Here is a 26932-nt window from a genome sequence, read left to right as displayed (position 1 = left end):
TATCAGACTACAAACATCTATTTTATCTGGAGAAAAGTATAATAATATGGTAAAAGGTAATGCTCCTTGCTGCTCAAATAATACCTCAAACAGATGTCTTTTTAAGTAGCAGAACATTAGTGGGTCGATTTACATTTCAGTGGAACTATGTACAGGTTCAGTGTCCAGTCTGACCTTGTCATCAAGGTACCTTCTACAGTCTCTCTGAAACGGGAGACACTTAAAGAAAGTTGTTCATCCTGTCCTAAAATGTGTATGTAAGACAGGCAAGATCTAAGAGGTATCTAACATAGGCAAGATGTGAGTCTAAGATACACTACTTGAACAGTTGTTAATATTTGTTAATTAGCTTGCTTGCTAATTTTTTATATATATATGAAGATAAAAAGTTTCAACTTAATGGCAAAAAGATGCATTATATTTGCAAGCTTCACATTTCTGAGGGAGATCAGTAACGTTATGAACGGAACATGTTACAAACGAAATTGATTCTTGTAGATTGCTGCTGTTAGGCTTAAATTATTTGAATCATTTAAGTAACTTTTTAGTTACTTGAACTTTAATAACCTTGAGTTAGGATTTAGTGGTGCAGTTTATGCTTCCGCATTACATTTTACAATGTTAGCCAGGCAGCTACTCAACACCAATGTCTCAAACAAAGAACAAGGTGCTCCTGGTGGTACGTTGTGTAAGACTGAAGACAAGTTTGTCAGCAACAGATTTGGGGGATACCTACAAAGAAGAAAGAATTACAGAAGAAAGAAGAACAGAGGAAGGGACTCATCTGTATCTGAAATAGAAAACAGATATGATAGCGTCACTCTATGAACTCAACATAATACTGAGAAGAAATAGAAGACTGAAAGTAAAATTGCAAACCAATTGATAGTTGGATAGATGGTCAATATCCCTTGGTTTGCTTTTTTTAAAAAATGCACTTACAGTGTCAAGCAAAAAATACAGTAATATTACACCTTCATCATCAGGGAAGAAGAGGGTTCAAATACAGTCTGAAATATGAAGTTTGGCCAGTTTGTCTGAAATGTTTTTAAAGTGACACTGGCTTAAATGAAGAGAAAGACTGGCACTTGTCTCCTTTAGATACTCTCCTGCTTCTCTGTCCACAGATGGTTTGACCTAAATGTGATTGATTTTATTCATACAGCAATTAAACATTTTCTCACATTGGAAACAGCAATGGTAACCAAGTAAATGCTGTTTTAATTGTCCAGATTCTACATCCTGCAAAATTAAACATACCGTGTGTCGGTTTCTTTTACACTCCTTCTTACTTGCATGACAGTGAATCACTTCTTCTAAAATAATGAATCATTCTTTGATTTTATCTGTTATCTGTCCTTCTTTCTTCTTTTCCTATAATTTCAAAATACCTCTAGGTCTGTTTCATTTCTTATTTTAATTTCCTTGATAGACTATTTGTAAGCTAGCCTCTACTTTCTCCACTCTATTGTGAGTTGTGAGTTACAACTCTTGTAAGGTTGTGAGTTACTGCTCTTGAGTTTCTTGCATATCTGTGGCACTCCTCCCAAATTTTAATTAATAATATGGCAGTCATACTGCTTTTGGATAAAAATGTCTTGGGCAGCTTCCCAGGAGCTATTTCTTAACATTCAAAATTAGTAATTAATTCACTGTTTGTGTTGAGTTTATCCACAGCTGCTGCAATTTTATGCATGCAGTATGCTTAATAACTCTTTGCCTACATAAAAAGCAACAGGTATTGTGTGCTAATCAGCAAAGTCTTTCCCTGAAGCACTATTTCTTAGCAGAGTTGTGTGGTAGAATATTGACTTATAAAAATGATTCTTTTAAACATGGCAGAGAAACACTCATATTTTAGTTCTTAACCTAGAAGCCAAGCTTTTTATGGACAGTGACTAGAAAGTGATGATCCAGTGGTTTCTTACACACATCAAATATTTTCCATTCACTACCAAGAACAGAGTGGTCCCCTATTGATTCCTTTTCACTAGTCTTACATTAGAACTTGGTGGGATGTTCTCTTTAGTTGTAGCAGCATATCTCATCACATATCACTACATTGGGCAGTTTCTTCTGTATTTGGTATTCTTCTGCTGTTGAAACATTGACCATTAGTACAGCATTCTTCATAATGAGATAGCATTTTTACATTAATTTTGTAGTACCAGTTATAGCTGAAAAGCTATATTGATACATTCTGTGCGTGGATAAGGAGGAGAACAAGCTGATTGAGAGGGAAATAACCAATGTAAATATGGTTCGAAAGTGGAAATTTTCATTTCAGAATAATATTTCATTGTTTTGAGGGCAAATTCTAACATCTCTGACTCTGAGCTTTAATATTGGCAACTGTGTAACAAACTTTTCATTAGAAAGTGACGGGGAGCTTTAAAGACAGGAACATGGTGTTTAGAATTCAATCATTCATCTCCTAATACTGAAAGTAAGTAAAACCTTCTCATCACCTTGTGTGATTCTGTGATTCGTGATTCTGTGATTATGAGGTATGTAGTATTTGCTTTATTGTACAGGATAATTTTTGCAATTTTCTTTTAAAAATACCATAATGTAATTCTATTCAAAAGGCTATTGTCCTTTTATTTTTCAACAAAATGGTGTTTGAAGTAGTGATGTGTTTTCGTGGAGAGCTGTTATCAGTAGTTGAAAATAAGCAAAAATAAGATTTTCCATAAATGACTTTCAAAAATATGTGCAGACAATGCGATAAAACTGATGAAGTAAATCTGACAGGAAAGCACAAAAGCATATTTGACATCAGTAAGAATGTGATTCATGACTGAAAATTTAGTTGAGTATATAAAAAAGACAGAATTGATTTTTTACAACATAACATAGTAAGCTATAATACACAATTTAATAATATGCAGCAGGTTTTTTGTATCTTAAGTATTTCTGCTTTAAAGACATTTTTCCTCAAGCAGACTTTGGTGACCAAACAACTAATTTATTCCTAATTTTAATATATTAAAAATAATTGAAAATATGAAAACATTAATTTCAAGATATGTTAATTGCAAAAAGTAAACAGACCGCCTAGGAGGTGAGGAACAAATTAAATATGTAATATTCTGTCATTGAGTAGATCAGTGAAAGATAATTAGTTTTTATTCTTAAAATTTTCCTAGCTAGGATGTTGCTTTTGTTGATATGTATTTATTGTATAGTCTTAACATCAAATGGAAGGTTGCAATTCCTGTGAGGAGTGTTTTTCAGTACTTTGAAGGACATGGAGTGAAAGGAAAACCAGTTTTCCATTGTTCAAATGTCACCATTTTTCAGCTGTTGATGGTTAGTGTAGATCTGAAGAGCTTAGCCAGTGTGCTGCATGGTTACACAGAGAGAGTCTGCTATGCTTCCTACATAATCCCTGTGAGGTATTCTAAGATAAGACATAGAATAGATATCTGTACTTCAGGGATAATACAAACATTGACATAAAAATGTAGTTGTTGAGGAAAAGGGCTTGTTTTGCTTAACACCACAACTTACATTTCTCTTTCAGAACAGTACTCAGCAACGAATAGGTACAGGTGATAATTTAGTTTTATTCTAGACTGTATATAAATTTTTTTTGAAGCCCCTGGTATTTGTAAAAGTGGTTTCTTTTCAGTGGAAATAATTTCAAGATAAAATGTGACAGATTTTAAAGAGGCATTGTTAGTGTGGCATATAGTGTCATTTCTTGTTTCCTAGAAAGCAGCAATGCGCTGCTTCTCACGGAAGCCATAGAATGTAAGAGCGAGATTACATCAACCACAAGCTAAAACATGACATTATTGTCTTAACAGTAGCCTGCCAATTTACTTGAAGTTTTAATCTGTTCTTAAGCACATCAGAAAGGGCCATCACAGTACCCGCTGAATACATAGTATGCGATCTTCTATTTTTCAAATGATGATCAAACATTTAACATCTGAATTAAGATTTAATGACAGGAGAGAAATCTGAACCACCCTTCTTCTGTTTATAGGACAGTTATACAGATCTGTTGGGTACAAACGGTTGGAGGGTGTCACTCATGCAGTTTAGAGAACTTTCTGGGAGGGTGCAACATACAATTCATAAACATGTTGCTTTATTACATAGGTGAAGAGTTTCCATTTCTTCTCAGTGAAGTATGTCAGAGTCTGCCTGTGGGCCCTTATTTGTCAGCCATCCAGCTGGGGGACCGTCCAGCATTGGGGTTAATCCCCCTGCCCCACAGCTTGAAGATTTACCAGAGGACGTGGGTTAGAATAGAACCACTGTAGGCAGAACAGTGCCAAACCTCGCCATTTACAGCCAATAATAAATGTCTGAGCAATACATCAGATACAACTTTTTTACACTGCTTTTCATGCTATGTGAACATTCCTGTGTTCCATTGCAAGATTAAATGTGTTAACCACTCATGACATAAACTGATATTACTTTAGTGGTTTAAGCTACCCTGCATGCTTGTGCTGTGGAACAGACAAGGAGCACTTGGGATCAGTTGGAGATGACAGTGCTTAAAGAAGCTGCTCTTCCTGCTTCTCAAGTGTTGGCTGCCGTCTGCAGGCTGATGCTATAGTGTTTAGCTATGTACTAATTTCTACACAAGTGTCAGTAGCTCAGGAGACTTATGTGGCCAAAGCTGTGGTACCAGGCCTAGGTCAAACATACATACATACCCTTACTTATTAGACATACTTACAGACACCTGAAGTTAGGCTTCCAATTTTTTAAGTTTCTAAACATGTCTGCACTGTATTTTCTGCGTCAGGATGGATGCACACAGCTTGCATTCTGAGCAGGTATCTGGGTGTATGTGATTGGCACAGTGCTGAGCATGACAGCTTGAGTTGGTGCCGCAGATTCTGTTTGCCTGGATTTGGGTCAGCTATGAGTAGGGGAAGAGCGAGCTCCTCTTGTCCTCTCTAGACTGCATGGTTTTACTTTAGGTAAATAGCTTGATTTCTGAAGTCCTGAGACACTACCGTTGACCCTTTGGCATATACTTTTAAAAACCTCTGCTGTAACTTCATGTTTTGCAAAGAGGAGCTTTGTCTTGAAGAATTTTGAGTAACCATCCACAGCCTACAGATTACAGCAGAAAGTAATTGCTGACTGACAACTGTTTAAAAAACCTTTTACCTTTGAAATCACTTCTTTAGGGAAACAGTGAAAATGCCACAATTGCATTTTAACACCTAGGCACTGTTTCTGTAGCTTGTTTATTTTTTTTAAATGTTTAAGGTGTTTTGAATCAGAAACCCTAGATACTCAGCTTTATTGCTTTAATCAAGAGAACAAACAAAAGGCTTTCTTACACATAAAACTGTTCCTAATTAAATAGACTTGGAAAGTGGGTCAAGCTGAACAGGAACAAAGCACTCTTATTCCAAAATAAGAACATTCACATATGGAATTATTCAGAAACAGCTCTTAGTACTTTAAAATTCCCAGCCAGTGTTAATGTCTTATCTTGCAAATGCAGGCAAGCCCAATAGTTTTCCTTCCCCATTCCTATCTATTGTATTGCAAACACAAAACACATTGGATGTTAAAAATTTACATCACTTGATTAGGATATTATACAACCTTTGGCAGAAGAGGAGACTTCTTAGTGTATCTTTAATATTAGAAATGTTATTTGCACATGAAAGCAAGTAAAAGCAATCATTATTTTACATTGCAAATACACCTACTTATGGACGTACTCTTTTAGAAGCATATGTTGAATTCTTTGTGATCTTTATTATTAGTGAATTCGGTTTTCTATACATTGTAATTTCCTTTCCTAACGTATTACCCAAGATGTAGAGGTGCTAATCTCGAAATATCTCAGTTACCATCCATAATCCAGATGAGCTGTTACCTCAGTCATTTACATCTTCCAATTGTCTTGCAGTTATCTAGTCACCTAGTCAGAGCCTCTCATATATATTTTTTCTTTTCAGAAATATACAGAACATCTAGTTTATCTTTCTTCATAATTACCTGGATTGATTTGAATGTACTTAGTGGTTATTTATATTCTTGGGGATAGCTTTTCTTAATTTTGAAGAACACAAAACACATGAAGGCACACTGTTTCTCCAAATGGAGTTTAAAATATTATAGTACAATTTTTTCTATATAGGCATAACAAACACATATTTCAAAGTAAACCTAAATCTGTAATTTGAAATTCAGATGTGTAAATCCTAATGCCTTAGTTATTTTTAAACTATTGTAAATAATTTCCTGATAAATAATCATCTGTATTTTTACTGCTTCTGTGTATCATGGGGCCTTTTTTGGCTTATTACCAGTTTTCAGCATGATGCTGTAATTATTCAGGTTCCTTATGAGGAGCAAGGGCTAAGATGTTTTAAAAATGGAGTTCTTTGTGATTGTTTATCTGCCCTTTCAATTTTAAACTCTCCAATCACTTTCAGTCCTTTTCTTCACTTCTTTCTCAGTTTCGGACTTCAGTGGTACAGGGCCAGTGGTGGTGAGGCTTACATAATTAAATTCTAAGGAAAAGAACATTATTTTGGGAGAATATTGCTCCATGGTAGGGTAGATTTAAAGGTAAGAGTTATACAGTAGAGTGCAACAGTCAAATACAAAATATTTTTGAATATTTGAATATTTTTGAGCTTCTACTTAGCATCCCTCTTGTATAGACTCTAGATGAGTTGCAGTGCTCAAATGCATGGAATTAGTCAGCTGCATATATTTAATAAGTTTTTCTTTTATAGTGGTAGCTATTTGGACTATTGCTTTTTTATTTGAACACTTTTGTCTTTATTGGTTTATTTAATGGAAGAATCTGTAAGGGGTTGCATTCTGTCACATGTATACATTTTTTCAACGTAAATTTGCATTTGTGCTAATTCAAATGTAATGGTCCATCAGTGCAATTGTAGTAATAACTTTGTGGTATTAGTGCAATTATAGTAAGAATTCTCTCTACAGACTCTCTTTTAAGGGCTGTTTTCCAAACAGATTTTGGTCCCCAGTCCCGGTCCACAGTCTTTTGCACCATGAAATATAACACATGGACTGAATGGATGTTACCTACCTGACTGAAAAGTGCATTTGATAAGTGTATTATGTTAACAAGTTCTGCTGTTTTGTATTAAAGGAGGGGTTTGTTTTATGTCTTTGTGTATAAACAAAACTGACAAGTCAAAGAAAGGTTTTAGGTGAATATCTTGTAGGAATTTGGCCCCAGAATGAGATGCCTCCATTTCCAATTCTGTGCAGAGTCCAGTATCTCAAGAGCACAGTCAAGAAATTGCAGGCTGAACTGAGTGGAACATTGAACAAGCCAGGGGGAAACACCCAACAAAGAACTGTGTCAGCACCTCTCTTCTTTCTTTGAGTTTTGAGTCAGGCAACTCACCCTACTGGGACCCAAAGCCCAGTATCCTCTGCTGATGATACATGGGTACTTAAGTCAGCTTTCACTTTTTTTTATTTTAAAGAGGAAATACTTATTACATACATAGTTTGGTTACAATTGCCACTCAAATTGGATATCAAGGCTTTTTTCTTTCCCCATCTTGGGGGAATTCAAGCCCCTGAAGGCTGGAAAAGCCACAACTAGCAGCTTAGCGTGGAAGCTGAATGATGCACCAGTGTTCTTCAAGGAGCTTCTCCAGAGTAGCAAAGAATTCAGATCTCATAGGGCCGAAGAGCCCTGCCGCTGCCCCAAGTCAGACGCTAATCCTGTGATTCTTTCTTGGAGTGTCTAGTCTTATGGAGGTCACAGGCACAATGTTAAAATGCTTACTGGACTCTTAATCTTGCAGCTGATTTAGCAAAGGGAGCATCCAGTTTCTGGATCCTAAGCAGATGGAGCCTAGGCTGTTCAAACTGAGCCAGTTCTGAACATGACTACTTCTGCTGGACAATAGTAGAATAATTGGGTTTTATTGAGCTTTTGGATGCAGACACATCACTCCTGTCTAAATGCTCTGTTTGGTGCTTGTCTTTTTTTAGTATTCATTAGAGACAAATTATCGGTGTATAGGGTTGATACATACATATACATGTATATATGTCTCTGTGTGTGTGTGTGTTTGCATGTTTGTGTATGTGCACATGCATGCACGTCTACCTAGCATAACTCCTGGTATTTACTTTACTGTGAGGTAATGCAAAATGTTCCTTTTAAGCAGCTCTTTTCTTGCTGGAAACCTTTTAATCAATTTAGCCACAGAAGTGGGTGGTGTTCGCATGGAGGAGGTTAAGAAAAAGCACACCAGAAAAGCATTGAATAAATGTGGGTTTGGACAGCCTTTGACTATGGGATTCTTATGGTACCTTGACATATATCAAAGCTGCGTCTTATCAGTAGTGCATTAGATTCCCCATGATAGGCTTTGGACTGAGTACAGCCCAGATGTTTGTTTTCGCATGTATTGTTAGTACATGATTCATTGAAATGTTGATTTTCTTTGGAAACAGTTCGGAGAGTCTCATACACTGACATGTTTATGAATGTCCATTTCAAGTAGCATCTTTTTTGATTGTTGCATGTTGTTATCTTTTGTATGTGAGCTTATTTTTCAAGCTATGCTATCTTTTGCATTCTTACATAAAAGCTTCATTAGTACTTAAGTAAAAAGTTCATGTTTAACATTGTAATTAAAATAGATAGATAAATCCTATTTTATCAATTAGTATAAACCAGCAACTTAAAAATCAGAGCAGATACTGAAGGTGTAACCAGTGATTTCTCCTATCTCCAGAACATATTTATCATTGCTAAGGATGAAAACAAATGTCTCTCTTCCTTCTCTAGGAGGGAAACACAGTTGTAGTTTGTACAGTACACAGAAATTTTATGGACGTAAACAGAATCCAGAGCAAACAAAGGAAACCATTTTACTTCTTTTAAAGTCTGTTTGTACATGAGTACATTTTGTAAAGAAATATTTTTCAATACACTGAGGAAAGGAGAAAGAATTTCTTATTTCACTTAGTAGATATTGTATCCTCTCCTTGTTCTGACAGCAAATGCAGAATCACATTCCCTTTTTTTTTGACCTTTATAAATATCACTGTGTCCTTGGCGTAAAGAAATATGTAGGAATGCCCACTCAGTTACTTATGTTGTACTCGGTTAATATAGACATCTCAGTCAAAGCTCCCAATTCTTGATTTTCTTTTTAAGAATGAAAACATTTTTCTCAAAATGATATAATTTTTGTTCAAATAGAATAGGTGTTCATATATGAAACCAAATTCCAGAACACACTTCCCTCATAGCTATAAATCTTAAAAACTGAGATTGAAAGACAATAAGCGTCTTTCTAGATGGAGATACAAGGAAGTCTTCTAGGTGTAGTGCTGGCTGGCTTTTATTGAGAACCTTCCAATAAATCACTCCTAGCTGTTAGCTCACTTTTGACTCCATAGATTTCCAGGAGGATTTTCAGATTATGCAGTTTCAGTGTTACCAACTTTATATTAAGTAGATATCACTTCTACGCCTTTTTATAGAGATGTGATAGAAAATCATAATGCACAAGCATTGCTTCACTTGTTCTTACTTTACTTTTTACTTCTTCCAGGTATACATAGCATTCAGATTAATTGTAGTCAATACTCTTATGCATAATGACTTACAAAATAATTTATTGATTTGAGTTTATTTGAAAATGTATGTATTTTAATTTTAAATCTGTGAGTATATTCTGTTAATTTTTGAGTCTCTTGGGTAAGTAGTATAATTAGGTTTATTTTAATGAACTCTAATATTTTATCTCATCTGTAATTGGAGGCCAGTGGAAAACTGGCAGAACTATTTGTTTAAATCAATATTAAAATTAGGAGGCTGTTGATATGTAGCAAAAGAACGGGTGGGTTGTAGCAAAACAATGAGTGGGTTCCAGCAGAAGTTTCTGTTAACTTTGCGGCAGGATATGAATTTTGTGTTACTTAGTTTTTTCTGAGAAGAATGTATGAAGGGAATAACAAGAATCTGTGTATGACTAGGCAAAAGGAGTTCAGTTCACAGTCATCTGAGAAAGCAAAAGCTGGCTGGCATTCCCAGTTCTCCTTTCCTTTCCATTTAGAATGACTTTTCTACTTTGGTCTCAAGAAAACTTTGGAGCAGAATACCATAAGAAATGAGTCAGAGTTACTGCCTGTCCTGATCCTTTAGAAGAGACTATCTGGCACTTCTGTTCATGACGGTGAACCTGATAGATTCACACACAGGCAGCCATGGCAATGTTAATACCTACTGGTTAAAATTACACCAATAGTTATCCAACTTTCAATGCTTTGGTAATGTGTTTATGATGTGTTGGTTGGCCATATGCTACAGGGTCACCTGCAAGTGGTAAATGCAGATTATTCAGTACACTTGCTGCAAAGATGCATTAATAATGAATGCATTTTTTGTGCCTGTTTGTGAGAATGAACATTTCAAATTCCATGCTGTTTTCCCCTTCCTTTTAACAGTGTAAATTAAAACAGCAAGAAAAAAATTGTAAAAGGAAAGAAACAGCTTTTTAAAATTACAGTCAATAAGTTTACAATATTATAGAGTATGTGGGCTAGATCCTGAAATATTTTCCTTTGCCCCATTTCTGTCTTTTTAGGAAGGACTGAGAGCAAAGTTGTTCCTGAAATAACTTTGTTAGCGTGTTTGCTATCTGCAAAAGATTGTACTCCATGTATCATTTTTAGCTGGCGTAGATACGGGCTTAACCTTATACATACTGCTTTAAATTACATTGTGCATCTCAGATGAAAGTCATGGTGCTGCACATAAAGAAGATAAAACAATTCAAACAAGAGGGCTGCCTGAAGGGTCCATATTTGACTTCTGTTTGAAACTCAAGGTGGAGACCGCTGAATTTCTGAAAAACAGCTGTTGAAGCTGCATGAAGTATAAAGCCAGAGATGGTTCCGTAGTCCAGCCTGATCTCTGCTATAGCATGGGCTGTTAGCCCACCTGGCCCTTCGCTGAGCTCAGTAGGTTTAGGTAAGCTGAAAAGATGATGGTCCTATGGAGTCTCGCAAGTGTGGGGTACAGGCCTGGAACAAGGATGTTTTGCCAGCTGCCAGTGGTCAAAGCCCTGGCAAAGGTGGAGAATTAACTACTTGGAAGACTAAACTGCTTACTCATTTCAATGGCCTGGAGGAAGCTAGAATTCCTAACTGGCCATCAATCTTGGTCATCGGTCTGACTTCCTGCACGTTTTGTATGTGTGTGCCAGTCAAGCACTTAAAATTGAGGATTCTCTGTACTGAACCTGGTCACTGGTCAGAGCATCCTTCTTTCTCCCTGCTCCATTCACAGATCTTCTTCCCACTGTGGCTGATCTTTTCAAAGGACTGTTGGCTGTGAAATAAAAGGAGGTATTTAAGGATATATTCAGATCCAGAGATTCCTTTTCTGAAAGGCTTTGAGGCGAAATATGTTATTTCAAAGGAAAGAGAATCAAGGGTTAATCCTTTTCTTTCAAAACATTTTTTTTTTCTTTATAATCTCAACAAACAGATTGGTTAAGGTGTCTTCCTCGGTTAGCTATACAGTTTACCAAAGCAAATGACAGCACGCAGGCACATTTCAGTGAACCATGTTAAGGTGCAGCAATCTAGCAAGTGCTATCAGCTGACAACATCAAAACCTTATTAGTTTTTTTTTTTAAATATAAGTTTTACATGGATTCCTTTGTTGAGTTTATGCTACTTTCCTTTTTTCCTCCCATGAATCATGAAAAGCCTTTGATACAATCTTAAAAACATAGCTGTAATGCACAGTAACTAGCATTGGTCCCTTCATTTCTGTTCTTTAATGCTAAGTATTTATTTGCACAGCACTGAATACCACATTTGCACTGGCATGCCAGAATAATATGGCAAAAGATTGAAAAATTACCTAAAATGCTGGGGTTTTGTTCTCACCAGAGAGTCAGCAGAAATAACCTATTACTACTCATTTCCAGAACTTCAAAGAGCACAGGGCATGTGTCTATTCAACATTTACTTTTTCTTCAGACTGTAAAAATACATATTTAAGGAGCCTTCTGCTCTTGTACTGTCAAGTACCTCTTAAATAAATGAAAATTTTACAGAAAAGACTTTGAATGTCAACTCTGTCCTGACTTGCATTCTTACCAGCAGCTTTAACAAGCAGGAGAAAAGGAACTTTGCAATATTCTCAGAAAGTTAACAAATCTGGGCTCTGGAGCTCCAAATGTAGGAGATCGGGGAAATGTTGCAATACTGAGGAGTGTTGCAATAGGAGTGGAAAGGGGGCTAAGTGTTCCAAATCCCAGGAGAATTCTAGTATAGAATGATAATGAAAAGCAATACATCAGCAATAAAATAGTGACTGGGGTCAGTGGCATTAGCAGATCTGACACACAAAACTATGATACAGTGTCAGTGCATTTCACTGACTTTCTTGACAAACTTTGAAGGGAAAGAATATTAGTAGTCACCATTTATTTTAATTTTTTTTTCCTTTTTAAAAAGTTTATTCAATTTGCTTGTTCTTGTGGAAAATTCATTTTGATTTTTTTTAACAAGAATTGTTCTTCTAGACTATACATAACACTCAGTGTTCCAGAAAGCAAGTTTTGACATAATGTGATTGATAATATATGTACATTGCAAAAAATATCTCACTGTGCTGTGTTCATATTGCATTTTATTTTAAATATAAAAATTTGTCATGTTTGAATGGAGAGCAAGGGAAGGAAGTACAAGAACAGGCCTCTAACTTCTTTTTCTTGCTAGCCAGGTTTTCCTGTTCTTCAAAATAAGCATTTAAAAATGCTAAATGTAAATCAGAAAAGTAAAGAAAATATTCAAAACAACATTTGGGCAAATAATGGAAGTCCTCTTAAAAAAAGGCAAACAGCGTAGGGATAATTTGTTGGAAATTAAGGTTTACCAATTTAGCTATCAGAACATAGTCATTAGAGCCTTGCCATTGACATCTCTTTTCTTGTTTAATTTTTATACACATAAGAAAAAAAAAATTCATTATTTTGCTATACAATAAGTTGAAAATAAGGGAAAGTTTTTATATTCTCCTTAAAACTTTTTTGGTGTCCTCACAGTCAGGTTAACTCTCAGTAAACCATCATTGGACAATGACAGCTGTCCCTAGCTACTTACTGCTTGGCAGAATCATTGAGAGACTGCCAGGCTATGAACATAACTCTTTTCCGGCTTCATCTCAACTGTTCAGTTCACCTTTGAAGTTTTAGAAGGAAGAAGTATATAAGTACCAAAATTTTTGCCGTGACTTAAATTGCACTGTTTTTTCACACGTGGCATTTAGTAATATGTATTAAGCTAAGAGATTAAATTTCTTTTTGTGATTTTGAAAGGGTTTCTCCCCCCCCCCCCCCCCAAACTAACGTATGCTTCAGTTTTCGGTCCCCCTGCTTTTATACATTCCTTAATCTTTCTTTTCCACAACAGCAGGAACTAGCTGAATGTAGAATTAAATGAATGCTTGATAGGTCTCAGAGGCTTAGGCTTGTAAGGTGAACCTTGGGAAGACCCTGAAGTGTGAGGTGTACCTTGCCCTAGCTTTTCACATTGTCATTGTCTTGGGGCTTATCTACAAGTCTCATATGTCAAGGGGGACACATTCTTATATGCTGGCATTCACTATAAAGTCCATCTCATACACCTGCTCTCAGTCAGGCAACATCACTGCAGGAATTGATGGGATACCTCGGGGCATACACACCACAGATAGACACATCCACTCTACAAAGAAGAGTGCCGTGAGTACTCTGCAGAGCTTGAATATATTCGGGGTTTTCACCCAGAAGTGCTGTATGGCGTATTCTAAACATGGCTCCGAATGTATTCCTGAGGGTAAACAATCTGGACAGTTGGCAGATTTGGTCTTGAGCCTCGCCCTGAGGTTGCACTTAAAATAGAAGGCAGGCATATCAGTGGCTGGCATCCCAGCCTTTGCTGAAAAGGTACAGTGCATTCAGCAAATGGAACTTGCAGAAATAGTGATTTACAGTGAATAGGAGCAAGATTCTCTCTCTAGAAGGCAGTGTTGTAAAACACATATTAGTGGTGAGATTTCCCTGGAAGTATTTTAATGTGGTTTTAAAAAGCGTAGCTAAAATAGGCACTTCTGTTTTAGAATGCAAATGCCAACTCAGTATCATTTTTTTCTTTATAGAACATGTTTGTAGGAATATTCTTAAGCCATTGAAGAGTAAGAAAATCAAATACTTTAAAATTAATTTAGTCTAGTCATTTAAGGTTTTTCTCCAGAAAAATTGAATTGGAAGTGTTTTCAGAAGGACACAATTGAAAATTTGATAGAATTACACACTGCATTACAAACCAAGTATCGGAAAGAAATAGAGGCATAGTCTGCACTGTCAAACACAGTAGGAAAATGTTTGCATTTTGGGAAGTTCAACAGATGATTTGTTTATCCCTGGTTTTTCTTCTAGATGGGGATTGTAATTCTGATTTGGTAGGTGCTCCCAAAACAACGCTTACAGTGAAACGCTCTTCTGCACTCTGTGTGTGTGTGTTTATATACATAGGCTTGGGAACAGCTTAGGTTCTGAGTGCAGAAATACTTCTAAGTTGAAATGCAGATCAACTTTTCTTCCTTACCCACTTTTTACATAATTTGTACCACAAGCTTCACCTAAAAAAAGCTTTGCTAGGTTCCTTCTGGATCAGCTGAACAGTATTCAGGAGCATTAAGAAGGCTGAAATTGCCTCTGCTTAGAATGAATACCTTTTAGTTTCTCTTAGTCTTTATCTGTTCTGAAGAGAGATACTTTCCAAGATTCAAAATTGTAATTTCTGCTTGGTGGAAGCCAGTAGTTCTGTTTGCTGGTTTTGCACCAGTTTATCTTGGCTAATCTAGGCAACCACCCTTGGTAAAGGATGGCACCTTGCCTTACCTGGAAAAATTCCACCCCTCAGTTTCAATCCCAAGGTGCCCTCCAGCTTCCCTGCCTCCCAACAAAATATATACCAGTGTCTTTTGGGGCTTGTTCATTTTTAATAATACTTTGGCTGTTTAGGCCTCATAAGGCTAGAGTTATTATAATTCTATATCCAGTCACACTTACGTGCCTGAAACAGCTGAATGCTTTGCTGCTGTGCTGTAACTTCTGTCAAAATGTACTTCGTATATCTCACCAGAATTTCAAGAGATGTCAAAACAGAACAGACTACAGGCCTTGAGCTAGCAAAGCACTGAAAAAGTGATCAGGCCCACTTTTGTTACTGAATATATGCCCAAATACTTAAGATGGACCATATCCAGCTCTGGAGGTTCCAATTGACTTCCTGGTCCCTACACTCATCTTGCAAGTTAGAAGACGTAGGCTGATCTGGCCAGTGTTGAAAGGCCAGGGCCCTCCTCAAATCCTGTTTCTTCTCTGTATCCACATTTGTGCTTATGTGCTTTGTTAGTTTTGCCTAAAAGGTGGCTTGTACATGGATAAAAGAGGTCTGTCACTGGTTGTGACAATTCCAGTACTGCGTAACAGAATATTGTCAGCCTGACATCCATGGATTGCCAGGACTGCTTAGAAATTGGTCAGTAAGAACTATGGTTATTGCATGTTTTAACAGAAGGATGCTTGGTTTTAAGTTCAAGAGGACTTTGTGCTTCATATGCTGCTTTGTTAAACATACTTGTCAAAAGATGACAGCACTGGGAGTTTCGTGTAAATTTAGGTACTATGTAGATGTGATCTGTCTGTATAGAAGGAAATTATGCCTACATAAAACTGAAAAATATATGTTATTGTTTAGTTTATTACTTCAACATTTCTGATTTTTTTTTAACTTTTCCTGGTGGAGAATATTTGTTTTCTTGCCTAAAATATTGTCTGTGTTATTGTTTTGATCCTGAGCAGAATGGAAGATAATGCTCACTCTTAGAAATAGTCTCTCTGTGCTTTGATGACTGGTTTCACTTATGCCCTGTAGTATTCATGTTTAATTCACTTACATTGTAGAATATGGGTCATGTTCTTTTCTTTTTGCTCTTGGTTAGGCTGACAGCATCTCCGCAAGTGAGGCAACTGCACAGCTGAAATGAATTTCTATGAGTATAGAATTTAATAACTGTTACAGTTCTTTTAAAAACTTGCATAGCATCCTGATTTTTTTGTTTCTGCTACTGGCAGATAATAATTCTTAAAACAGTAGATGATTTAATTATTGTTAATAACAGAGTGGTGATGGAAAAGAATAAAAAAAATTACAAGCTGGCAATCTTATTTTAATGCATTTTAGTTTTGGAATAGTACTTAGCTTAAAGACAATTCTATTTTCATAAGGAACCATGCCTTACAAATATGTTAACTATATTACACTTGTTCTTCTCAGATAAGCTGACTTACCTCTGTAAGAAATACGAAATATTCATAGGATTCTCCAGTCTGAGATTCTTACATCTAGGAAAACAAACATATAATTTTGTGAATCAAATAGTAGTTTGAATATCAAGCACTAGAAATTTTTGTGGAGGATTTATGCCCCTGATTAAATTACTGGTTTTCTGGAAAGCGAGTCATATGAACTAGAACACTTTAAAAGTGCAGGTTAATAGTGGCAGAATTCATACCCTCATTTTGTGGTAAATGGATTCTTTTTTCAACTGTAAATATTAGTCTTTAGAATATAAACAAGAATATTAAAAAAAGTCATCTAAGCCTTATGTATTTTATCGGTGGGATAAGGAAAACAAGTGCATGCTTTATCCATCCTTCAAATTAATATTAAATGCTAAGAACCATTGCTATCACAGGCTCTCTGTTTTATTCAATGGGTGTTCAAAATGTATTAGTGACTGCAGGTATTGCCAGAGGAGGTGTGCAAGATTAGGTCTTTTAACAGAAAGTATTTGTGGATTTGGTTTCTTCTGAATTTTTTTTTTAATGTTCTGAACGTAAAAAAAATTACTTTCAAAAGCAGAGTGACTGCAGCCATGAAAGGCTGCTTTTCCAGTGCACACAGATGATCTTTCAGTGAAACACCGTGGTTTTCCTGGGTCTCCTGGACAGGAAATTCTGTGCAGACTTTCTAGACTGTAATCCCACAATTTCTATGTATACCTGTGTTCCTTCATTATTAGCCTAATGATAGAAGGCTTGTGGGATCATGCTTTGCGCATGGATGTGCGGGTGTTATCTGTCCATTACAACAATAACTTTAAAAGTTGTTGGGAAATTTTTAAAAGTTGTTGGGAAATTTCTGGTAAATTAAACAGATGTAGGAATCTCAAAATATTAAATGTCTACATGTTAGCAGAAATACACATCCAGATAGAAGAGAAGGATTTTATTAATTCCCACAATGAAGGAAAAAAGGCAGTATGAGCTCAACTTTTAAGAGCCATGAGGCATCCAGGGACTGTTGTCATTATGAATGGCTTACCATGGGTCAGTCTTCAATATGAGTTCACTGGGCACCAAAGAGCTACTTCTCAGCCACGTATCTCATGTACATTCTTTGTTGTCTAACAGAACAGTTTGTGATGACAGCTATTTGCAGCAAAAGCTTGGATATTCACAATATACTTACCCTGCAAGAGTGCTTTGATAGCTAACAGTGTGTGAGCACCCCAATAGCGTTTGTCCAATTCTTTTAAAAATTCAGTGAACCACAAAGACAAAATAGGTAGGAAGCCGGGTGTTTTTTGTTCTGGTGAACACAAGAATACTTCAACAAAATATATGTCTTTACATTTGGTTTTATTTACATACTTTGGATGAATAGACTGTTTGCCAAAGCCACACAGGCTGTGCTCATTTACTATCCTGTCTCACCATGCATGCCAAACTTCCAGTCTTAGGTGTTTTATTACTTATTTACTTTCAATTAATTAATGATTGTGTTGAGTAATGTTGGGACTAGTACTAATCCCTGTAGGACTGCCTTTGATTATTTTTCATCTTTAATCACTAACTTACTCTTTACTGATGTTGCATCTCGTTAGCTTTTTATTACCTTAGAAAAGCCTAAGTTATTACATACACCAGGTGACCTTCATCACCCGCACTTGTAATATGTACATACCCTCTTGAGAAGGAAGGCTGGTAACCTGGAGTGAAGGTGACCAGCTCTATTCCTACTGAAGTGAGCAGCGAATCCCCACCGAGCTGAGCGCGATAATCCCAGTTCGTTTCTCAGCATCTCTTGCTAGGCCTGCCACTCCTCCAGCAGCTCGACCGGCTTTTTTCCTTGCTTAGTCTTAGAACCTCGGGTTTGCTTCTGGAGGAAAGAAGGAGAACCCATTTATTAAGTAGAAATTCTTAATAGATATACTTAACCGTATTTTCTCCCCTTCCTCAGCACGCTTTTGTGAAGCGGAGGGGAGCTGTTGGTGGCAGAGGGCACGCAGCCACACTTATGCTTTTTAAACAACCGGTGCCTTATTTAAGGTGGCCAAATGGTGCCTATTTTTTTAAGTGCCCATCCCTCCTTTGACGTAAGGACAAGAAAGGGAAGATCGGGCAGCTGCCTCTAAGACAAATTGCACGGCAGGGAGGAAAAGCGCAGAGTGCGAGCGGTCCCCGGTTCCCCGCGGGCCGGGGCTGCCGGGGCCGGGGCCGGGGCCGGGGCGGAGCGGCGGCGGCGGGGCGGGGCAGGGGGGGGGGGCGGGGGGCGGAGCCTGCCGCTCACTCCCCGTCTCCCGCTTGCTCCCGGAGCAGAATAAGCAATTTCTACAGGGACTGCAGCCTGATCTACAGCTTTTGCTTGAGGTGCACGCAGAGAGGACGAGGAGGAAGATACAGCGGTAGATGCCATGGGCCAGCTGTGCTGCTTTCCTTTCTCCAGAGGGGAGGAAAAAATCAGTAAGTGGGCAGCAGTGTGCAGCGCTGCCTGCTGTCGCCTCGGGGAGGGGAAAGCCGCGAGAAGCAGGCGGGCATTCGTTGGGGTTTGGTTTTGCTTTTTTTTTTCCTTTTGGAAAATTAACTGATTGCTTTTTCGAGAAAGGATGGGGATAGGTGGAGACAAATTGAGCAGTATTTCCGCTAAATAGATTAAGATTTCTCTGGAATAGAGACAAGTAATTATGTCTGATTTTTTTTTAATGAACATTCTAGCAGTCCATTTCTCTACACAAATGTAGCTAAAGTGAGTATTTTAATTTTCCTTTTTGGCAAGTGTGATTTAGAGTAAAAGATGAAAAAGGATGAAAAGCAGGTGCAATTTTAACGTGCAATTTAGAGTAAGAGGTTTTGATGTTGATAGCGTACATATGTTGATGGTAATGCTTATTAGCAATAATAGAAAGAATGGAGATTTTGTTGGTGGCAATGTTGATGGATGATGAAGGAAATCATCAGTTCATTTTCCATTTGGGTGTTGGTTGGATGTGTAGTTTTAAGCTGACCGAGTGAGGGAATAGTTGCACTTTATGTATTCATCTGGTAGTGTCTGGAGTGACTATCAAGTATATCTCTGGTTTTGCTTTTAGTTGAGTAAATATAAGTTGAATAGAGGAAGCAATTCTGATTGCCTTATCCTTTGGTGCACTGAGTCAAGCTAGCTAATTTGACTGGAATGTTGTTTCTATTAAATTATATGCTGAAAATTATGTTTGTCCTAAGTTTGGTTACACAATAAAATATTTACTCGTGACTTTTTGCTCAGTGAAATATTTTCAACCTTTCTTCTGGAAGGTGCAGCCAGATTTCTGTCATATTGTGTCTGAAATCAGTTTTGACTAAATTCACATAATTCATTAGCTGTAGGTTAGAAAAATCCAGTTTTCTGATCTGGTTTATGTTTCATTCTTGTTACTCAGGAAGCTGTCTAGGCATAAATAAAATGAGAGTTTATACCATCAATTAAAAAATGTGTACACCAATAGTGCAAGAAATCTAGAATACAGCCTCAAGAAAATGAGTTGGCTGTTTTAAAATATTTTTCCGTCACAGGTCATGGTATGAGGGTAAATGTTGTAAATTTTGCTTGGGGAAAATGCCTAGGAATATTTTATATTTCAAAACTTTTTTATCATATAGTCAGTACAGAATGTCTTTATGTGAAAAGCAAGTAGCTAGTGCATCTTTCGTCTAATACACAGAATAGGTGAAGACAGACAGCAAATACAATTTGTTTTTAAGATTTTTCTGTTGACACAGAACAAAAGATACAAAAAGTGATAAATTCTTCTGCGTCTTGCTTCTCTCGGTCCCCTCACTTCACTGCTTTCCGACTTTTCTTCTGGCATTACCTGTCATGCACCAGCCTTCTTCATATGTGTTCCCGTGAGCGAATGGAACATACACTGAATGTACCATTTAGCATAGCATGACCTCAAACTGCTTGTAGTCAAAAAAAATCATTTCGGAGATGTCATTGCGTGCGAAGTCACAAAGGTTTTTGAAAGAGGTGGGCTTTTGGCATGTAACAACTGAAAGGTGCGGTACAAACCCCTGAGAATGAGGAATGAACAAAAAGGATAGTTATAGGATGATGGGAATCTGAAGCAAGGAGGTCTGGCTATGGATGAGGTAAGAGGGCCCTGTCTGAAATGAGGAGAAAAAAATAGATGTCGCAGTGTTTTACCAGTGTTCATGGGGGAGTAAGATAGACTGAGACATCTTAAAAAGGGAAAGACAGAGGAAGTATGTGACGAGCATAGTGGATATGATTGGCTTGTCCTTAGTCCAGCACAGTCTGGAGAAAAGAGAGAGAAGAGAGAGGGCTTTCCTTTCAACGGGTCCCTTGGCCTCCCTCCCTCTCTTCTGCCATGCCTGGTTCTTCCTCTGGGTGCCGGGTGGGAGGAAGCACTGCCCTGTATCTCTCCAGCCTGGCCATGCCCCAGCTAGGCGGATGGTTTGAAGCTGGACACACGGAACAGGCAGAAGGGAATGACTTTCACATCCATTTTTTTCATCTTCCTATTGTATTATCATGATGGCCTTTAAACTAGTTGTGCTGGGAAAGTAACCTGGGCTTTTTATTGCCCCTAAATTATCCTGGTTAGCAAACATGTAGGTGCAAATCATGATCATATGACTGTTGCATACGAGAAACAAAAAGTACATTAAATAAAGGCAAGCATTTGCAGTAAACAGCAGCTCACCATGCTACTTGACTCGCTTCAGTCACAGTAAACATGAAAATGCCCAAACTTCATTATGGTCTTCCTGTAAGTTTTGTTTCAGCTGAGGTGCCTCAAGTTAAACACAGCTGACAAATGCCAGTTACTGAATTGCTGAGAATTCATTACTTACTCAGTAAGGAAATGTTTCCATTTCATGTATAGCATAGTTTCAAAAGCTGTTGTAGACTGTCTTATCTGGTACTGTTACATAGTACATACTTGTGTTGAGTGAGGTGAAAGCTCACTGCTTTCGTGGCGTGCTTTTTAAAATTGGAGTTTAGATCTATTTCATATCAAGTGTGAATTGAATTTAGCTTCAATCCATTGCCTAATCTGCATTGTTGAGAGATCTGCATTGGGAGAAATTTAACCTTAGAAATTAAGATATGCCTATAACTGAAATGCACAAAGTACTGACAAGTGAATGCTGAGTTGTGTTATTAAGTTTGAACAGCCACTTGCTTACATCTTGTATCCACACACAGTATGTAATTCACATCCCTCTCTATTCTCTTCAAATACAGGTGTAACCTTGGAAAACATTTACCCAAGTTTTATGGCTACAGTAAGATCATAAGAGTGATTGTTCTGGACCAGATTTAAGATCCCTCTCCCCAGCATCGTAGGCACAGGGTGCCTAATAAAACCACTAGAAAAGGGCAGGTGTAAGAATGTGATTCCTCAAAATACAGCTCCAATGCTGCAGCAGTTCAAGGCTTGTGGACTTTGTGAAGCGGGTTGGCATCCTTGATGATTAGAAGTCTTCAATAATTTTTCTTCCAAGATTTTTTTCCAGTCACCTCTTGAATCCATGTAAACTTTTAGTATCTGTACTATCTTTTGGCAAGGAGCTTTACAGCTTAAGTATGTATTTTTTTGAAGAACCTTGTTAGCCACGCCAACAAATACAATTTGGTTTAGTGAGTACTATCTAAATAAACAGTTCTTCTGCCACACTTGATAGAAATCAATTCCCAGAATGTACTCTGGGGAGCAAAGAGCTAGAGTATTCTGCAGAGAAGGGAAATGAAGAAGTATGTGTCCTCACCACTGGTTGTGGGACAGATATACAAGTAAAGCATGAGTAGAAGCTGTTATAACTTAGGCATTTAGGACCTTCACAACCTATTCTTTCAGTTGTCTCGGTGAATGATCATGTAACCACTCTAAGGCTGGGGAGCTTTCTACAGGGATGCAGGTGCCTGATTCAGCATCTCCAAATGCTGCCTTAATGTATATTCATCTATGCATCCTGTGTTGAGTCCTTTACCAGATGACACCTTTTAAATAACCAGTGGCTTAACTAGTTTTTTTCTTTGTTTTTACATACATAAAACGAAACCATATTGATATTATTATCCTGATCTCACGCAAGAGATCCCTCAGGTTCCTATAAATTTGAAGGAAGTTATGCTTGCAAATGGAAATAATAGTTTTAGAGGTTGCATAAATTTTGATAAAATTTGTGAAGACTTTGTTTCTAAATTAAAAGTCTCAGGGTGGAAATCTGTTTATTTAAAACAAAAAACCCCAATGTTATTTCTTCACTCATTCAACAATGTTAAATTCCAGTGAAGTTGGTGGGGGTTTTGAAATTTGGCTTGCTATGTTTAAGGAGGGGCTTTTGAGAGAGTGTATATTCCAAAAAAAGGCTAGTGTCTAGTCTAACGATTAATTCTTCATATTTCTGAGATCATGAGGGAATTCCCTGTATGATAACCCTGGAGTTAGACCTCTTATTGATTTGCTGATGTCAGTGCTAAATAAGTGCTTTTTCATTTTGGAAATGATCTCAAATGATCTTTAACTGCTTTTTGAAGTGACCTCATTGGAACCTTATTTCTGGTCTAAAGTTGTATGTTTGTTTATTTTAACTTCATAGCGTGACACTTTTTAATGTGGCATAAAAGAAAGCATTTTACAAAATAGGCATTATTACACTTCATTTTAGCTGTATGTGTGTTAGCCCATTTGCTACCTGATAGGAAACCAAGGATTAGAGTCTTCATTGCACTGGCCAGAAATTGTTAAAAAAGGCTGTGAAATATTGAACGCATACAAAATTACTGTGTCAGACAATTACTGATGTGGAATAAAATGGAACATGAAACTTATTTGCATTCTAAAAGATGTGATTTACAACTTGAGAGCGTGAAGCATAGCAATGTGAACACTTTTACGTGTTTTGATTTAATGTGATTAAGCACTTAATTTGTTGTTTGATAGCTATTATACACTATTACTTATGGTGCATATTGACTAAAACACATGCAAATAGTTGTGGAAATAAGGAGATGAACACAGGGCCTGGGGCTACATACTCAGTGCCCAGGAGGGACGCAAGCTCCAACACACAGCCAGGCCAATGACATTCAGTCCAGATCTCGCCCTTTTGGGCCTGACCAAAAATTGCCCAACTGTATCAAACTAGGGATTGCTTTTTGAGGTTAAAGGAAAGTTCAGTGAATGAAATGCAACTATTTTATTTAGGTCTTAAGCTGATTTTGAAAATCCTGCAAGTTACATTTGCAAATCAATTACTTGGTCAAATTTGCAGTTTGTTATAAGTTATCATGAATTATTTTGCATTTATGTGGCTATAGTACAAAAGGTGCATTGTCTGGCTTTCAGTCATGAGAGACAGGACAGGTTTGCCTACCACAAGTAGTAGGTCAATCCCTGTTGTTAAACAGCCCTTGTACATTTGCCAGGCTGTCTAACTAGTTTCTGATACTGATAGCTCCCTGTCCTGCAGGTTGTGTGTCCTTTTCACTTCTGTTTTGTGAGGTTTTACCTCCTAGCTGATCGAAGTGATACCTGCCCTGGTACTATAAAGACACTATCCTTTTCCCTTCTTCTTCCCTAAATGTGAAAACACACTTGTCAGCTGAGCTTGGCAAGTCCTATATACACTCCATTCTCCAGTGCTTGTATTGTTTCCTGTCTTGCCAATCTCCCTGTGTAATGTTGTTTCTTCACTCCTAAGCATACGTTCACTCATACGCACAAGATATGCACAAAGAGGTGTGTGATGTGGATGAAAAAACAGAAAACACCTTGAAGGAAAGGTGCATTCCTCAGAATGACATTTGGAATAACAACTAAGTGTTATTTGTCTTTTTCCCTCAGAACTTCAGAGTACCCATGATTGGGTTGATAAGATTGCTTCCATTCGCTATTGGAAGAAAGAAAATTTAGTGGTCCTGACCAAAACTAAATGTTTAATACTTACCATATCAAAGTTGAAAGTTATACAAGTCCTGCAACCAACAACATTAGGTTTGATGACCAAGACAATAAGCCTCACCAAGGCCTGATGACAGCCAAGACTGTCATTAGTGTTTGTGAATCATGACTGTCTCTACTTGTGTGTCCATTCTTGGGACTGACAGTGGCTGTTGAAAATAATCGCTCAGTAATGAAGCTAGACTGCTGGAAGAATTGTACACACCAGTGAAGACCAAGAGAAAGTAGAGATTTAAGGGAAATCTGGGAAAGAAAATAGGGGGTTTAGATGAACTGTTAAGTTAACTTCATTGCAAGGTATCCAGGAGGGCATGATAGAAGAACAGGCTTTTAAATAGGAGGAAGGAGATGTAAAAAAGCCTTCAGCAGTGGATGCCTATCTGTGGTCTCAGAAAATGGAGAATATAGTCCTCTTGAAGTAAAGAGAATAAAAACAATGGTGACTGTGAAATTGGGGAGTTTTTAGAACGATGTTAGATGTATCCATATGCCTTAGGCAATCCTTTCTGAAAGTAAAATGTCTCTACGTTTTTGGTTGGGTTTTTTTGTTTGTTTGTTGGTTTGTTTTATTTTTAATTAATAACTACTTTTAGAAAATAGTCCTACATGGTATGAACACATTTTGCTGAATTTCCTCCAGTCATTTCAGGTGGCATTTGGCTTTTAATTGAGAAGTGAAATTCAATTTTTTTTCTCCCTTTATATTTAATACAAAGATATGCAAGTCCAAATTTAAATCCTATCAACATATATGGCCCATGAAAAGAAATTAAATTAGCTTATTGAATTTAATTTTTGTACCAGTTTTTATTTGGGTATAAGGAATTTTGAAGCACAATATTATATCATTTTTAAAACTAGGCTACGTTTTACTATTTCACGAGCATGCAGCAGACTGTCTTGCTCGATAATCTATTAGACTGCAAATGTTAGGCTCCCTTCCACCTTCCTGGCAGGATGTTTTGTGTAAAATGAATTGCAACGAGAAATTCTGGAGATGAATCAAGTCAAATGTGATTGCCTTGCTATTAAGTTATGTTACAGATGCAGGGAAAAAGCAGCAGTGTTTGTTATATAATTTATTTAGAGAAGTGGCAGAACTGCTTTTTGTCCTGAAAGAAAACATGAGCAAAGAGAGGGAGTTCTTTGGTTCATAATCAAAAAATGTCCAGGTTAATTTGTAACTGTTCTAAAATAGTGAAAATTTTAAATTTGGTTAAAAGTCTAATCCTTATGTAATGTGCACTTATGTATGAAATGAAGATATGTGGGGCCAAAGGCCTTATTTGGGAGTACTTCAGACCACAGTGATCCATAACTACAATACACTGAGTAACTTGAGCAAAGCCCTTAACCAAACCTGTTTGTATTAAAGGGTTTGAAGAATTACCCATGAGAAGCTAGGAAGAGATTTCATTTCAGTTCAGTTGTAACAAGCAAAAAAACAGGATTAGCTAATTGGTAAAGGTGACTAGTTTCATGATGGGACACGTACCAACACTTCTTGATTGCACTAAGTGAAGATGAGAAAGAAAAAGAGTAATGAAAAAGTTCAGAAGACCCTGATGAGGAGCTTTGAAATGGCTCCATGTTGATGGAGTTGGAACTTTAATGAATTTAATGATCACTTTTCAAAAAGTGCGTCAGCAGAGAACCAGCCTCCAGTGATTTGTGACTGTGTAGCAAGATGAGAGCTGCCCCAAGTGCAGCCTCCTGTTACTGCAATATATTGGTTGTTTTCTGTCTTCACCGATGCCACCGGGAGCCAGTTGCAGCAGATGTCTGCACTGATGGTTAAGACCCTCTTAAAACTTCCCTCCTGGATATTTTTGTGGGCAGTTTGTTCCTGTCTGTTGTATCTAGACTGTCCATTAGTTTAAGTATTCAAGGGTAAATAGCTTAATGTCCATCTTATGGTCAGCACAATTGCCAAACCATCACTTTGCATAGGTGGAAAAAATAAGGACCTTTTTGGCTATCAGGTGACACATAGTGTTTTGCAGAAGTTTTTGCATAGATTCCTCTTATATTGTTGAAATTGCATTTATTTTCCATACTGAGGCCAAGTGCGCCATCCTTTTCACATGCTACTATTACTTTATTGTCAGTACCTCTGCAACTGTATTGGGTCCCAACACATTGGGAGAGAGAGAATTATATATATCTTTTATACCCATTTAAGTGACTGGCAGAGGGGGCATAAAATAACTCTTGTCTTTTGCTTTCCTTGTGTGATCACCTTCACTATGATCACAGTCCTTTTTACCCCTCTGTGGGAGTTGCGTGATCTTTGCCTGCTTCCCCGATAAGATGATCAAGGTGAAAACTGGCTGTGCTTTTGGTAACCCTGCCTGTACTTTGTGGTGGGTTGCTACGAGCTGTCATCTTTCATAGTGAGTTCTAGCAAGAGGTATGTGATGATACACAGTACTAATTAACCTCACTTGTTACAAATAAATGTTGATAGAAACAAAGTTACTATGCAGGCAGTTGTTAGATAAGCAAAACAATAATGGCTCAACAGCCATAAAACCCCATCCTCTTCTAGATTCAGAAGTGCTGACAGAAGAGGTTGCTGATCCCACGTAGTCATTGCTGCCACCATCC

General features: G+C 37.4%; 1 protein-coding gene across 8 annotated transcripts in view; it reads left to right on the top strand.

Moving 5' to 3' along the window:
- Positions 1–26932, top strand: part of AKAP7 (A-kinase anchoring protein 7) — an 88874-nt gene that overhangs the window by 42297 nt on the left and 19645 nt on the right. The window contains exon 8 of one of the 8 annotated variants that reach the window (XM_041125159.1): positions 21141–21177. The exons of the other annotated variants lie outside the window; for them this stretch is intronic. Within the exon in view, the coding sequence (XP_040981093.1) occupies positions 21141–21169 (29 nt within the window). The 3' untranslated portion in view covers positions 21170–21177. Of the gene's footprint in view, positions 1–21140; positions 21178–26932 lie in introns of those variants that run through there. 8 annotated transcript variants of the gene reach the window in all.

This window comes from Aquila chrysaetos, chromosome 8 (genome assembly GCF_900496995.4).
Source record: "Aquila chrysaetos chrysaetos chromosome 8, bAquChr1.4, whole genome shotgun sequence".
Taxonomy (NCBI): Eukaryota; Metazoa; Chordata; class Aves; order Accipitriformes; family Accipitridae; genus Aquila; species Aquila chrysaetos.
This window is presented reverse-complemented; position numbering and strand designations above follow the sequence as displayed.